Source organism: Sebastes umbrosus, chromosome 19, assembly GCF_015220745.1.
Source record: "Sebastes umbrosus isolate fSebUmb1 chromosome 19, fSebUmb1.pri, whole genome shotgun sequence".
NCBI classification, from domain to species: Eukaryota; Metazoa; Chordata; class Actinopteri; order Perciformes; family Sebastidae; genus Sebastes; species Sebastes umbrosus.
This window is the reverse complement of record NC_051287.1, coordinates 3,628,998-3,644,711: the sequence shown is the minus strand read 5'-3', so window position 1 is coordinate 3,644,711 and position 15,714 is coordinate 3,628,998. Positions and strand designations below refer to the sequence as shown.

The following is a 15,714-nucleotide window of genomic DNA, read 5'->3' as shown; positions in this document are numbered from 1 at the left end:
TATTGTTGAAACTGTGGAGCTGTGAAACAAACGAGTGAGAGCGTCACTGCAGACACAGATGGGCTCCTGCTGACTCAGTGATGGTCCAGTTCAGTCACATGAACACAATCACATGACATTATGTGATTCTGTGTAATAATATAACAAGGAAGTTTGAGGAAAAGTAAAAAAGTAGAGATACACACTTGTAATATCCTGCGTGCTACAGTATGGTGCTTTTTCATGTTCTTTGGTCAGTAGACGAAAAACAATATTTTGATCCAAACAAATGTTAAAGGGACAGTTTGTAACTTTTTAAGCGTATAAATGTAGCGGGTCGGGACACATGTGCGTTCGCATATGCGCGCTCGCGTGTGGCCGGAGCCTCGTCTCTGTCTGCTTGCCTTCACTCAGACAGAGCGCGTGTTCTTGCATACTCGCTCCACCTCTAGACGTGAAAGCGCGCTCACTCCACACTGCAGAAGAGTTAGTTTAGCTCTGAGAATATCTAGTGAATGTTCAGTGGATGTTTGTGCAGAAATAACTGCTGCAGCTCCTCCAGACCAACAGAGGTTTTCCGTGTCTTGTGAAGTGACGGAGCTCTGCAGAGAGAAACGTTGTTGTCTCGTTACCGACCGGGTGCCGGTGTCTCCCTGTTCCCTCCGGCTGCGGGCGGAGGGAGACGAGTTTCTCGCTGCGGAGACCGGCTGCCTCAGCCTGCGCTGAGGCAGGAGAAGCAAATACAGTATCAGCAGTGATTCATGGAGAGACCTCCGTCTGGTCAGCTAACATTACTGCCAAGCAGCTGAAATATAGAGTGATATTGTGGTTTTAGCTGACGTGTGTCGCCTCACTGTTTTGAGTGATGCTCGAAATGTCTATGTAGAGCGAGCACAAGCACGAGCCCGACGCTGACTTTCGTTGATTTCACGGCCACAGGTGTCGCTGTTAAGAAGCATTTCTGAAAGTTACAAATAGTCCCTTTAAGGTGAAGTGGACACTGTCGCTGCTTCCTGATATTATGAGTTTGAAAATAAGCCGAAACAGTGTGTTTCATTTAGGAATCTTTCTTGTGACATGATTTAATTTTCTTCTGTTGATATTAGTTTACACATGGTCACACACTGCCTGAGCCAAGATCACTTTCAAAGTTATAGGAAAAAGAAAATAAAGTTCGAAGCAATCATGTTTCTCCTCGATGAGCAAAATGAGTTGTAATATCTAAAATGTTGAAAGGCTAATTGCATAATCACGAGTTGTCTGCCTAAGTTATGTTCAGCACTTTGTCACGATGAGATAATGAGTTCACAGATCATGTGCTCGTTTCATCAAAGTGACAAATGAAGAAATGATTTTCTGTAACCATAAATCTGTTTTGCATGTCCATAAATGTTGTGTCATCACACACATTAATATAATCACAATGATGGCGGTGGCGCCTGAAGCATGCATAGCTAATTACAGCAAACCATATTTGCAGGATTGGTGGAGCGGTACCGATCGTATTCTCCTACTTTGCGGAGGTGTTGGCTCGGGAGAAAAGAGGAGAGCATCTGAGCTGGCTGTGCATGTTCTGGATGATCGGAGGAATCTACGCCTCAGCCATGGCCTGGGCCATCATCCCACACTATGGTGAGTGACAACGCTGACCTAGCGTACTAGTCATGATAATGTCACACTGGTGTGAGTGACAAACAGCACTCTTGAGTCATTAGTGACTTTTTTCTTCATCAGTATTGCAGTGATATCCTCATCTCATCAAATGCACTTCTCAAAAACAGTGTTTACAGTAAAACAAGTATAAAACAGTAACAGAAGGATGAAAAAATATTTTAAAAAGTAAATAATTCAAATCGTAACAGCTAAAATGAGACAATTAATACAATTGCAATCAGTTAAAAGGAAAACGTTAGACAAAACAAGCCGTTCTCACTCCCAACTCGTCAGATACCCCCGACGCACTGAGGCACCCTTTAGCAACAGTATGTGATGAACCGGGCTTTCAACTAACTCCGATGTAAACTCACCTGCAGCATTATTCGACGGTCGGAGCAACTGCCGCAGTATAAAGAGCGTGAGAGTCCAGAGGGAGGTTGGGTGGGTCAAACAAATGCAAGACTCTCAACCAGGAGACCGCTGTTTGTGTCTCGTGAGTCATCAGTCAGTGACGTTAACATCAACCGTGATCGTTTCCTAACGCTAATGGTTGTGTTGCCTAAACCTAACTTCCTTATTTTTCTTCCTTAGGAAGGACACTATGTACATTGACACGCTGTCCCTGACGTCCAAAACTAGCGCTAGAGCGGTACTTAGTGCGTCGGTCTCCGATGCCGAGGTGCGCGAGTTGGGAGTGAGAATGTATTGAACAAGCGTACTATTTTATGTAACACACCTACTTATTCTGACCGAGTACTTTTGTTGCCTAAACCTAATTAACTTTATTTTGAGAAGACACTATGTAACAAGCAGAAACTGACACGCAGAAACTGACACACCGTCCCTGACACGTCCAAAACTGATGCTAGAGGGGTACCTAAAGCGTCATAGTTTGAAGCGTAGGGACACTAACCAAGCATCTGTATTTGACGAGTTGAGAGTGTGAACACCATTAATGAGCTTAAAGGCTGAACAACACTGCAGCACAATGCGTAATACTCACAAAACAGACAAAATACAGCGTTCTCGTAACAAGTTAATCTTCCTAGGATTGTGCTCTTGCATGTATTTGATTGGCCACGTCGGCGCCCCGCTGGATGACACTGCATTACGCTGCAGAAAAGGTTTGAACTCAGTGACTCAACGTACATCTTCTTCCAGCTGCAGCGACCAGGTTCCAAACTGCAGAGGATCCCCACTGTCAGGAATCACTCGCATCACCGGTTTAAACATTACCGCAAATAGAAACGGCAATAAAGTTTGACTCGGCGGTATGTTTCTTCTGTTGATGATGCTCCCTGCTGTACTGATGCATATACATCTCAACACGACAGACAACGTGCAGGTAGCAAATACTTCCCGAATCGTGGGGCTTAATTTAGAAAGGCCCTCCAGGGTGTACACGAACACAAAGCAGGTGGCAGAGGAGGTGGAGGCTCTGACAATAGCAGCAGCAGAACAAGCAACAAAGCATATGTCAACCTGCATGGTAAATATGCACATGAAGGCTTTTTAAATTCAGGTACACGGGGGTGTGGCAGGCACGCTGTCAGCTGACACAGCAAAGAGCCATTTTAAATTTTAGGGCCATACTGTGATCTTCACATAATTAAGGTGCACAATCTGCACATTTGTGTTGATTTCATGCTACTTTGTGTGACAGTGTTGGAGGTAAAACTAAATACATGAGGAGGAAAAAGTGAAAGGTTGGCTGATATAACACATCTCGTAAGATCTAGTGAGGGAGAGCTGCAGGATAACAGAGAAGGGAGGAGGTGTATTGTCAGAGGATAAGAACAAAACGAGCGAAATGAAATCTGGTGCGTAGGGGCGTGGACGAGGAGAGAGGAGCAGAGAAAGAGATTAGGAGGACAAGCGGGACGGAGAGGTGGAGAGGGGGCGTGATTTATGTGGCCTGTGTCAAGGATAATCGAAAGGTGAGAGGATACAGCAGAGGGCTAAAAGGGAGAGACAAAGAGAAAGGGACGGAGTGGAGAAAGTATTAAAGGGAAGAATGAGCGAAGAGGACGGGTTTCTTTGTGTTGATCAGATATAATGAAGTTTGCACCCTGGCCTTCAGGACGCTGTCTCTGAGTGCAACTCTATAATAATGTGGACCCCAAGTTGATGAAGTACCTCGACCAAGTGGTGTTCTTATCTGGAAGAAAGTTACCAGAACAGAACAAACTTCACTACAACATGCAAAGGAAACTAGTTGGTGGAGTACTTCTTCAGTTTGCCCACGAGTCAAGACCCAGAAAGAGAACATCACATAGTGTGCAGGAAAAAAACATCTGAGCTGTGTTGATAGACTGAATATAAGAAGTGGACGTAGTCACCTTGACATCACCCGGTGGTTTGTGGACTGCCATTTTGAAGCCTCGAGTTCAGCATTTTGGATTGTACACAAAGACTTTTAGAAACTGTGATGGAAACAGAAGCAATGCAGAGCAGCATGATTTGTTTCTGTTCGTTGCTCTGACGCTCACGGCTCCGGAGCTCAACGTCAGCAAAGTCAGCTAAAACTCATTTTGAAGCAGACGCTGGTAGAGCCTACTGCTGTAGTAGGATTATATAACTGAACTATGACCGGGGCACTTTTGATTTTGTGTTGAAAAGAGATTTTTTCAGACACATAGAGGCTGTTATAGGACAAAAACATTGTGTTTTCTTTGACTACTTCACAATAAAAGCCACCTGATGTTTCGCCGGTTGAAAGCTTTGAATGTGAACTATAACAACAGTAGGATTTCAGTAGCAGTAACTTAATACAGCTCTGATACAGTTGTTCAGGACAGTGAAGAGTGAACAGTGAGGCTGAAATCAATGACATACAATTACAAACAGTGACACTACAGCAGCACATACGGCATTGTTTCCTGTGAAGGCAATTTGAAGTTAAAGACAGACTCCGTCACTAACAATAAAAACTCCCATATAGAGGTAATCACTGAATCTGAATACATAAAGATTCAAGATATTTATTGTCATATGCACAACAATTACAGAGAAATGATGTATAAATAAACATGTAAAGTATGTAAAAAATGAAAAAAACACACAAGTAACAATAAGAGAATCTCAGACATACAATAGTGTAAGTTATAGTTAACTAGAATTGCACTCAGGGAGTGCAGACCTCCACCAACGTGTGACTTTAAAAACAGATCACAGCTCACAGCTGGTGGTACCGTGAGGTGGTCGGCTTATTATTAACACGGTGTGTTTCCGTGTAACGTATCGGCGGATGCCTCTCTCATTCAGCAGCCTTGTTATGTCTGTATAACGTTACACTACGTTGTCTCTCATCCCGTCGGCTGGAGAGTAAAGTATTTGTGTCTTATTTGTGTCTCTGAACTACTTAAAGATACAAGTTTCACTATAAAGGCTTTCTGTCTATTGTCACAAACTTTATTCATGTGAGCGAGAGTGTGTGTGAGCGCCGGCTGCGGCTCATAATTGAGGCCAATTGATTAGACGCCAGTGTTTTAACACATTTTTTCTCCAAGATGCAGCGGTGTGTGGGTAACAGGTTCCGCCGCAGTGCTCTCTGCATTGATTGGTGGACAAAGGCCAGATAACTGTGTGTATGTGTGTGTGTGTTTGTGTGTGAGTGTGTGTGTGTGGGTGTCATTTTGTCTTTTTTAAGGTGTTAAGAGTGTGAACAGTAAAAGAACTGGTAAAATGAAACTACACAGACTGTGTTTTCTATGTGTGTCGCAGTGTGAGATGTACGGTAAGGCGGATACGTCTGTATGCCTTTCAGTGTGTTCATTTACACACCTTTAAAATGTGTATCACAGCATTGAATAATGGTCAAGGACAGTGTGTGTGTGTGCGTGTGTGTGTGCGTGTGTGTGTGTGTGTGTGTGTGTGTGTGTGTGCGTGTGTGTGTGTGTGTGTGTGTGTGTGTGTGTGCGTGCGTGCGTGTGTGCGTGTGTGTGTGGGTGTGTCTCAGCCGTGCTCACTTACTGTAGAATAGGAACATAAATCTTGCTGAGTATCTGAATCAGTCAGCCATCTCCTCCAGTCCATTAAAGCTATAATCCCCCTAATGAGGTATGTACTGGTACAGGATGGAGCAGCACCAAAGGCCACACACACACACACACACACACACGCACACACACGATCACACACACACACGATCACACACACTGCTCTGCGTCCATGCTAACATGGACTACTACTTTCATGATGCTGATTCTCTGATACAGACTTGAATCTGTATGAAAGAAAGTCAGACCGGGTGGCCTCCAAACACATCGTGCTGCGACTTCTGCCAGCAATCTAATTAATATATAATGTTCATCGCATTTGCAAGAAAGCACAACTTTTTTTCCTCCCATAGAGAATAATGGAAAAGCTTGGGGCAGTGACCATATATGCCGACGCACAAGGCACCCTTTAGTGTCTGTATGAGACGCACCAGACTTTCAACTAATTCCAATGTAAACCCTTCTGCATCATTATTAGACTACTGCTGATGTAGGGTATACAGAGTTTTGATGTTTAACCAGTTATTTTTCTTTGTAATGCCCAATGATTAAAAGCATACCAGCTAATGTAGTTTATACCTTGCTTTCATTATTTACACCCTGCAAATGTTTTTTTTTTTAATTAATCAGTCTATTTGAAGTGCAATTTACCAGTGACCACACAAACACCTTGTAAAAAACTAGAAGTGCACTCAGATCTCCGCCAAGGCAGGTTTCATGTACGTCGCCACACTGTGCATGTCTTAAAGCTTGTGATGTTAATGCACAGGCTGAGCGGAGTTATTAAAAGTAATTCACAAAGCCGTATCATGATCCTGATCGCCACCAAAATCTAATGGATTGTTCATTGTGCAACACCCAACCCCTACAAAAGATTTCATTCAAATCCATAGCGGACTTTTGGAGTTATCCTCCAAACAGTTAAACCAACAAGCCAACCAATAACCCAACCAACAAACCAACCAACAAACCAACCAACAAACCAACAAATCAACAAACCAACCAACAAACCAACCAACAAACCAACAAATCAACACACCAACCAACAAACCAACAAACAAACCAACAAATCAACAAACCAACCAACAAACCAACCAACTAATAAAACCTACAGTACGTCCAACCTTGACGCAAAGAAAAAGACATAAATGAAGTTTGATGTCTTTTCATGTCATTAGAACTGAACTATATGTGTGTGTGTGTGTGTGTGTGTGTGTGTGTGTCTCTCTGTGCAGGCTGGAGTTTCAGCATGGGTTCAGCCTACCAGTTCCACAGCTGGAGAGTGTTTGTGGTGGTGTGTGCGCTGCCGTGCGTCTCTGCAGTGGTAGCTCTCACTTTTATGCCTGAGAGCCCTCGCTTCTTCCTGGAGGTAAGACAGAGAGACGCAGTATACAGTACTGTGATGCTATAGCAGCACCATTACTACTCTTAATGACAATGATAATGACTCTTATGGATATCGGAGCATATCTAAACCTTTGTGGAGAAACATTTTGATACCATTTTTTTTTTTAGGTGAGAAAATAAATGCAGTAAAATGTTTCTATATCACAAATTGCATCTTTGCATTAATGCAGAGGTTTTCAAACTGTTAGTTAACTAGTTCTGAGTTAGTTATTGTAGTTTGGCTGCTGATTAGAGCCTCTCACCAACACAGTCAGGAGTTGGCGCTACATCAGTGGCTTATGGGGGAAATTAATGTAATAACTCAGTCGAATCTGAACACACAAACAAGATACACATCATTTTAGATTCAGTGTGACTTACACTTCCCTGGCATATCTTTATCTCTGCTTTCCACTGAATAAACGTCCATAAATCCACATAAAGATGCTCCTTATACCTCCAGAACTTGCCTGAGAATCATCACATTTTAAAGTTTTCTTCAGTATCAAAGTAATCCAGTGATGGTTGTCTGTACGTCCATGGGTACATTGCAAACAGGAACTGCTAATAGCTAATTCGGCTGAAGTGTCAGACTTTGAAAACCCTCATCTCATGAACTCATGAGCACATATGACTTGTGCAATTACTATAAATATGAATTTGCTCAGAAATATAGAAGCAAACCTGAGTAATGATATGATGAGAGTATGGCTGACTAGCTGCAGCAACTTAAGGATGAATGGGGTGATCCAGATGTGTATGCATAATATTACTTAACTGTCCCTTAGATGGGTAAACATGACGAGGCCTGGATGGTGCTCAAACACATCCATGACACCAATATGCGAGCCCGCGGAGAGCCTGAGAGAGTCTTCACTGTGAGTACCTCCACACTTCTACTGTAACATCCTCACCTGCTGCTGCTGCTGCTGCTGCAGTGCCATCAGCAGGTGACAGATCAGTGTCTCCCCCTGCAGGTGAACAGGATAAAAATCCCCAAACAGCTGGACGAGCTGGTGGAGATGCAGAATGAGTCAGCCAACCCTGCTCTCAAGGTCCTCCTCAAGATCAAGGCTGAGCTCAGAGGAGTACGAGTCCTTTTTTTGTTGTGTCATGGTTTGTTTTATACTGAATTATTATGGTTGTTAAGATCTATATTGAGTATTTTTTTTCCCTTTTATAACAGATCTGGTTGACTTTCATGAGATGCTTCGACTACCCAGTGAAAGACAACACTATAAAACTGGCTATAGTCTGGTTTACGTTGTCTTTTGGGTAAGAGACTTTTCTACTTCTACACTTCTCTATATTGTGATTGTATGCTTCCTTCATGTTAAATGATGCTATACATCGCCCTGAGTCACCACTACTTTCCAGCTAAGTTTCAGTGACGTACTTGAAGCAGATGCTCTCTCACTTCTATCCTCCTGATGAATGTTGACAGGTTAGATTGGAAAGAGAGAACCTATTTGAGAGAAGGTGTCATCTGGCTTTTTTTTCTGCCAGCTGCTGTAATGAACTACAGCGTGTATGTCGGAAAGTTTTAGGCTTAAGAAGGACAAGTCTTTTATAATTAAAAAGAGACAAAAGTAGGCTACAAGAAATCATTTCATTTTGTGTCAAATCGTGTTTATTTTTTGTCTCAATTTGTCTTTTATTGTCTTGAATCCTGTTATTTTCTTTGTCTTGTCCGTTGGTCGTTCTCACTCCTCCTTGTTCCAACACAGAAACAGGTCAAAGTCTCTTTCCTTTCATTTTTAATTTGACCTCCCAGCTCAATAAACTAGCTCCACCTCTGACACCACCCGCAGCCAATTACACCACGACCCCTGACCCAGGTCATCCTCTGTTTACACGTGGACATACAAACACATGGACTGACATTTGCAGACACGCAATTAGCTGCATTGTTACGAGAGTTAATTAAGATGAAGTCACAAAGTCATTAGCTGGTAGTGCTGCAATAAAAACCTTTAACCTTTTCAAATGAATGATTATTATTTTATAAATATGTTGCTCAGCCATGTAAGATACTGCAACCTTTGCACTGCATGAAAATAGATAAATAGGAGGAGGAAATAGCAGCAAACATCACAGACTTTTGGACTTTTTCAGACTTTTTTCAACCACAAACTGTATGTTGTGATCCGGATACATATGCTTATTTAGGAGTACGCACCATTTTCATGTGTGTGTGTAAAACAGACAGAAAAAGTAAAAAGCCCGGAAAATGGCACAGCGAAATGAACCTGCACGTCTTTGTCTTCGTCTTTGTCCTTGACCAAAGAAATTCTTAGTCGAGGAACACTTGTACAATTTTGTCGACTTATCAATTAGTTCATTTACAATTCTACAATTTCATTTAGCAGATGCTTTTGTCCAAAGTGACGCACATCTGAGAGTACGTACAACACAAGCAAGGATCTAGACAGGAGGGAACAATGTGAGTAAGAGCCAACAACAGCTTCAAGTCCGATCGGACACAGGTGCCGACAGGCAGAGCACAGGCTGCATCGACAGATCTGTGAAACTGAGTCTCTCCACAAAGAATCACACAAAATCACCTCTTTAAATCTTGTGTTTACCAGAGATGTGCTCATAAGTTTCTTGGAATTAAGTCATTCAGCATGAAAACAGCATAAAAAAACGACTAAATATTTGGTGAGAAATCATATCATCAATTTATCAAAGAGCAACAACGAATCTACTTGACACAAGAATTCAAAGTGAATTCACAGTGAGCAGCTGAACTATAGTGGCCTGTATATCAGTGACAACATCAGTGTGTTTGTGTGTGTGTGTGTGTGTGTGTGTGTGTGTGTGTGTGTGTGCAGATACTACGGGCTCTCTGTGTGGTTCCCGGACGTCATCAAGCACCTTCAGGCCGACGAGTACGCCTCCAGAGTGAAGATCTACAACAACGAACGCATCGAGGACTTCACCTTCAACTTCACCCTGGAGAACCAGATCCACAGAAACGGACTCTTTCTAAATGACAGGTAATAAAAACAACTGACTTCTGTTTGGATTTAAATAGAAAAAAGACATGAAAGCAGCTGCGATGTAAGAACTAGTGATCCCAACCTGTGAGCCTCCCTCGGCACCGTGTTGTGGTTAAAAGCCTCTCGTCCCGTAGTGGGATAGCAGTACTATTCGTCATTCCCGCAAACAACACGCCGCTGTCGGTAATATTAATCCTTCCTCCTTTATCTCCTCCACCACCAGGAAATTAAAGCCCTTATCTCTCTCTCTCTCTCTCACCCACACACTCACATCTTTTCCTGCTCCTCCTGGTTCTCCCTTACACAAAGGCCAGAGAGAAGATGCTTTTTCCATCCTCACTGGAGACCGTTTATTAAGAGATTAAATCAAGACCAATACCGTGATACTGAGTACAGCAGCATGCAGCAGATCATATAGACCAATTACAGACTCCTATTACTGTAGACGTGCTAAAGGATGGACATGCTGGTGACCCTTTGTTAAAGCTAGGGGTCGGTAATCTTGAGAAACTTGCAAGAGGTTACTAGATTTTAAAATCCCAGCCCAGTGTTGTCAAGTCTTTTCCAATGAAAGTAGCTAGCAGCTCCAAAAGTCCCTAAAACTAGAGAGAAAGTTGCAAAGCCGGCAACACTGACAGTCCGTCGCTTCAGACCTCGCTCCAAAGCCACTCACCCATTATTATCAATATGAACATAAACAACGAACATGGCTATTGTTAGTACTCACAGATCTCAAGCTAGCAGCTTGTGGAAGACTCTGGTGATGCACACTGTTGCAAGACTCTGCAGAGTTGGTGCAGGTAGGTAGCCCGTCCAATCATTACATTAAGGCCGAATTAAATGATAGGACGGGTTTATTACAGTCCTGTGACAGCCACAGATACCAAATTTGTTTCTTTTTTTTGTCAGAGCATTTGATTTTTTGATCGCTGTCGGGTGTACTAAACCCTACCTTTAAGTAGAGGTGGAAGAAGTACTCATATTTCTACTTGAGTAGTAAGTAAAAGTAACAATATTTCATTATATATATACTGTATTGACAAGTAAAAGTCCTGTATTTAAAGATTTACTTGTAAAAGTACACAAGTATTAGCAACAAAATATACTTTAAGTATCAAAAGTGAAAGTCATTATGAATGGACCCTTTCAGGTTGTTACAGTATACTGTTTGTTATATTACAGTATTCATGACATATAAGAAATATTTTAAAGTCACAGCTGGTTGAGTAAAATCTTAAATTATCAGATAAAATTAGAGAAACATGCAACATTTTCCTCTTAAATGTACGGGATTATAAATATAATATATAAGTACAATACAATGGAAAAAAAGTTCCTTGAATTTGTTCTATAGTACAGTATTTCTGTACTAGATCCGTAAAGGGGATTTCTATTGATTTTACACATTAATGTCTGTTTACATATGTTGGGGACGCGGCCACTACTGTATATGTGAAAAAAAAAACATTGTATAAAACCTTTTGTGTCTCCAGAGGGAGCTACATGGAATCAAATTAAATTGCCTTAAGTGATGTCACCTGAGGCAGCGTTGTTTGGATCTGAAGACTGAAGGTGTGGAGGTAGAAAGAAGTGAGATCATCTTACCTCTGTAGCCCGCTGCTCATCTCTGATCTGTTAGCGGTCGAGTTGCATTGTGGGTAATGTAGGCGCCAGGTTTTGACAAGGAGGAAGAATGATGGTTCTGTTGGTTTGATTTTTATCCTTTTTTATTTTAAACTATCCATTTAGCATTTAATAATAAGAAGGTAATTAATTCAGTATGAACACCTTTGCTTTCCAATCCCTGTCAATCCTGCTTTAATGGTTCATTCTTATCATCCTTTTTACATAATATATTAACGTCCTCCTGCCGCCTCCATCTCTTCTTCTCCTCTCAGGTTCATCAGTATGAAGTTCAAGGCGGTCACATTCATCGACTCGTCTTTCATCAACTGCTACTTCGAAGATGTCACCTCCATAGTTTCCTTCTTCAAAAACTGCACCTTTGTGGACTCCTTCTTTTACAACACGGGTGAGTCTCCACCGGCAGAGCTTCAGCCACATTCAGAGCACACAGTTCCTCCTCTAGAAAATCCTATTATACTGTAGGTGGCTTACACATAAGTCTCACTCAGTCTCTCTCTGTCTCTTTCTGACAGTTCATTTTGGGTCTAACGTCCAAGCTTCTGGGGAAGAAAGCATTTATGGCTTTGCTTTATTATGCCACTAAATTACTGCTTAACCTCTCTGCCCCGGCACAGATTGCCTTTCTGAACTCAGGCGACTGTAGTTAACAAAGAAACTGAGCCGGGCTCGGTTGCACAGCACTGAAAATGACAATTTCTAACCACACAAACACTCCTGGAGGGATGCTTTATATTGTATATGGTGTTTTATATACTTGCAAAGCTGAATTTGAACTTCTAAATGTGAGCTTTTTCCTATTCACTTCATCACAGCATGTTTTGTTTTCATATATTGGAACCAAGGCATCTGCAGAAGCATATGAAACATCAAATACCTTTAATATATCCAGGCTATGTTATAAAAGTGCAACCCAATCATTTTGGCGCTGACAGAAACACAAGCAGGAATAAAAGGGAGTGCAGGGCAGACGTTTGAAATGTTGTGAGGGGAAGTGGAGCTGAATCAGACCTTGTGGGAGCGCAGGGTGGAAAAATAGTTCCCTCCAGCACTCAGGAAAAGCGCTGAACATGGAAATAGTAAGGGCACGTCAGGTTGCTGGTAAAGCCCCATGGGAAATGAAGTCTCTTTGCCCCCAGCAATGAGTCTCTAGAGAGCGGAGGATAAAGAGAAACGAGGAGAGACAGGATGAGGGAGGGAGGGAGGAGTGCGTCATGAAGAGCAGAGGTGAGAGCTGGGAGTGTTTTTCTTTCTGCTGCAGCTGCTGAAGTTTATTAATAAACCTTTTTCTATTTAGAGAGAGAGCCAACAGACGTCTAAACATACAGAATAGTTCGTATATGCTGTTAGTATTCTATGCATACAGTTGATGAGGCTTATTTTTATGAATCAAATAAAAGAATGCATTAAACCAGAAAGCCACATTGAGATTAAAGGAACAGTTTGACATTTTGGGAAATGTGTTTATTTCTTGCAGACAGTTAGACGGGACAATAGAAAACTAGACAATAGTATTTCTAAGATGGAATAATAACAGAGATAAGAGACAGAGCCCCTGAAAGCCATTGCAAAAAAGATCAGCTAAAGGCCTGTGTCCATAGCTTATAGCATTTTTTTCTGAACGCCAGCATCTTTTTTCAGTTGTTCCCAATGAGGAGAGAGCGTGTGCGGCAACCTAAAGAAAAAGCGCTGCATCCAGCGTCTTTTTTTCTGAGTGCTTCGCCTTTTTTGTGTGGCTGCTCCTAGTGCTTCAAGTTGAAAATCTCTGAACTAAACTTTCAGAAAAGCTTTCAGGCAAGCTGCTCCATCTAACAGTAGCTCTTTAGTGATGAATTAATCAAATTACCAAAACCATTTGACCTGCAGTGAACCCGGGACTTTTGGGCCCTCTTGGAGTCTTGGAGCCTCTTGCTATATCTGCTTAGTTATCCAACCTGGCACCTCAAAAACAACCTAAGAGGAGTCTGAAACCATCAATAGAAATGAATAAAACCAAACTAAACACCAACAGAAAAAATAATTAATGAAATGAACACATCCAGATTTTAAAATAGCAGCATTTAGATTCTGTGGCAATGATTTAAACACACAGAAATAGAGCAGTTTTGTGATAAATGAGTCTACAGAAGGTGCCAGGCTGATTTAAAAACGTACCCTAATGCATCATTTAAACTCGTCTCTCACATTTACAGATATCGACGACACCAAACTAACAAACTCCAGAGTGGCCAACAGCTCCTTCCACCACAACAAGACGGGCTGTCAGATGACGTTCGACGATGATTACAGCGCCTACTGGGTCTACTTCGTCAACTTCCTGGGAACGCTGGCTGTGCTGCCCGGAAACATCGTCTCTGCCCTCCTCATGGACAAAATAGGACGTCTTAGCATGTTAGGTACAACATAACATCCTCCAGCCTTTTCTCCTGCTGATGTTGGTGTATCTGTAGTGACCTCTGGTGAAGTGATTATTTTATAAAAGCCGTGTGGTGTTGTGTCCTGCAGGAGGCTCCATGGTGCTGTCAGGCATCAGCTGCTTCTTCCTTTGGTTCGGCACCAGCGAGTCCATGATGATCTTCATGCTCTGTCTCTACAACGGCCTCAGTATCTCCGCCTGGAACTCCCTGGATGTGGTCACCACGGAGCTCTACCCAACAGACAGGAGGTGAGTGCATACAGGGGGTACTCAGTCCTACATAATATACCTTTACGTAACAGTACTGCATACCACACTGTGAAAATACTCCACTGCATGTAAGGATCCTGACACACCAAGCCGACGGTCGGTGCAGCCTCGTGAGTACTTCGGGTTCTGACTCTCTCCTTTGTGTCTTCCTTGTTTTCAGGGGCACTGGCTTTGGCTTCTGTAACGCCATGTGTAAGCTGGCAGCGGTAATGGGCAACCTGATCTTTGGCTCGCTGGTTGGCATCACCAAGGCGATCCCCATCCTGATGGCGTCGTCTGTGTTGGTTGGCGGCGGGCTGGTGGGGCTCCGACTGCCAGACACACGCGCCAATGTCCTCATGTAAACCTCGACACTGACCAGCGTGTTGTTTACCAGGTGTTCACTGAATAACCATCCATTCATGGACTGTGATTTATTTGATTATCACTGAAACAAGCTTTGCTGCCACGATTCTTGTATTTATTATTTGGTGAATAATGTTGACTAACAAGTCGAGAACATGTGATTGTTATTCTGTTATGTCTGAGTGAAACACCTGGTAAATAATACAGCACAATGACTTAACTATGAGCTGTAGATATAAAGAGTTTAAACACTACAATCAAAGAAAAAAAATGTGTCAGCGGCTGGTTGCCAAAGCTCTGAGCATTCCTGTCGGAACTGTTCAGAGACAAGTGGTGATAAAAGCTCTGTATATCAGCAGCTCATTAGCTGTTTCACACATGCAGCCCACAAATGCATGTGTCAACGCTGCAAAAGGCTTGGACTTCACACAACCTTACCCTTCCAAATCCTGCTCAGATTAAAGGAATAGTTTGACATTGTGGGAAATACGCTTATTTAAAGGCACAGCAGCCGCTTATCTAACCTTAGCTTAGCTTAGCTTAAAGACTGGAAGCAGGGGAAAAAAGCTAGCCTGGCTGAACGTATCGTCATACAACGGTTCGTATGATATCTTACAAAAAGTTATTCCTCATTTTTCGTGCATTTTCCTACGAATGTCCAGCAACACGTGTCGATTTCTGCTCATTACATGCATACAGTCTTTTCAAAATAAACTTCCATCTTGGTTAGGCTTAAGAAAAGATCGTGGTTTGGGTTAAAATAACTACGCTTGAAATACTTTGTTAGTTTTAAGGCAACAAAAATACTTATTTAGGTTTAGGAAAAGATGGTGGAAGAGGCGTTACTTAAAGGAACAGTGTGTAACACTTAGGGACATCTATTGCATAAATGGAATATAAAATTAAGAATGTTTTCTTTAGTGTATAATCACCAAATAATAATAATTGTTGTGTTTTTGTTACCTTATAATGCGCCGTTTATATATACATAGGGAGCGGGTCCTCTTCACGGAGTCCG

General features: G+C 42.2%; 1 protein-coding gene across 2 annotated transcripts in view; it reads left to right on the top strand.

Moving 5' to 3' along the window:
• The window catches only part of LOC119478472 (synaptic vesicle glycoprotein 2C-like), a 44,551-nt gene extending 29,057 nt beyond the window's left edge, over positions 1-15,494 (top strand). The window contains exons 3-12 of one of the 2 annotated variants that reach the window (XM_037753234.1): positions 1,460-1,611; positions 6,869-7,002; positions 7,808-7,897; positions 7,997-8,107; positions 8,206-8,294; positions 9,854-10,018; positions 11,920-12,053; positions 13,858-14,061; positions 14,171-14,330; positions 14,512-15,494. In XM_037753234.1, coding sequence (XP_037609162.1) covers positions 1,460-1,611; positions 6,869-7,002; positions 7,808-7,897; positions 7,997-8,107; positions 8,206-8,294; positions 9,854-10,018; positions 11,920-12,053; positions 13,858-14,061; positions 14,171-14,330; positions 14,512-14,695 — 1,423 coding nt within the window. In that variant the 3' untranslated portion in view covers positions 14,696-15,494. The remainder of the gene's footprint in view (positions 1-1,459; positions 1,612-6,868; positions 7,003-7,807; positions 7,898-7,996; positions 8,108-8,205; positions 8,295-9,853; positions 10,019-11,919; positions 12,054-13,857; positions 14,062-14,170; positions 14,331-14,511) is intronic. The other variant, XM_037753233.1, reaches the window with a different exon arrangement.
• Positions 15,495-15,714: the final 220 nt, after the last annotated feature.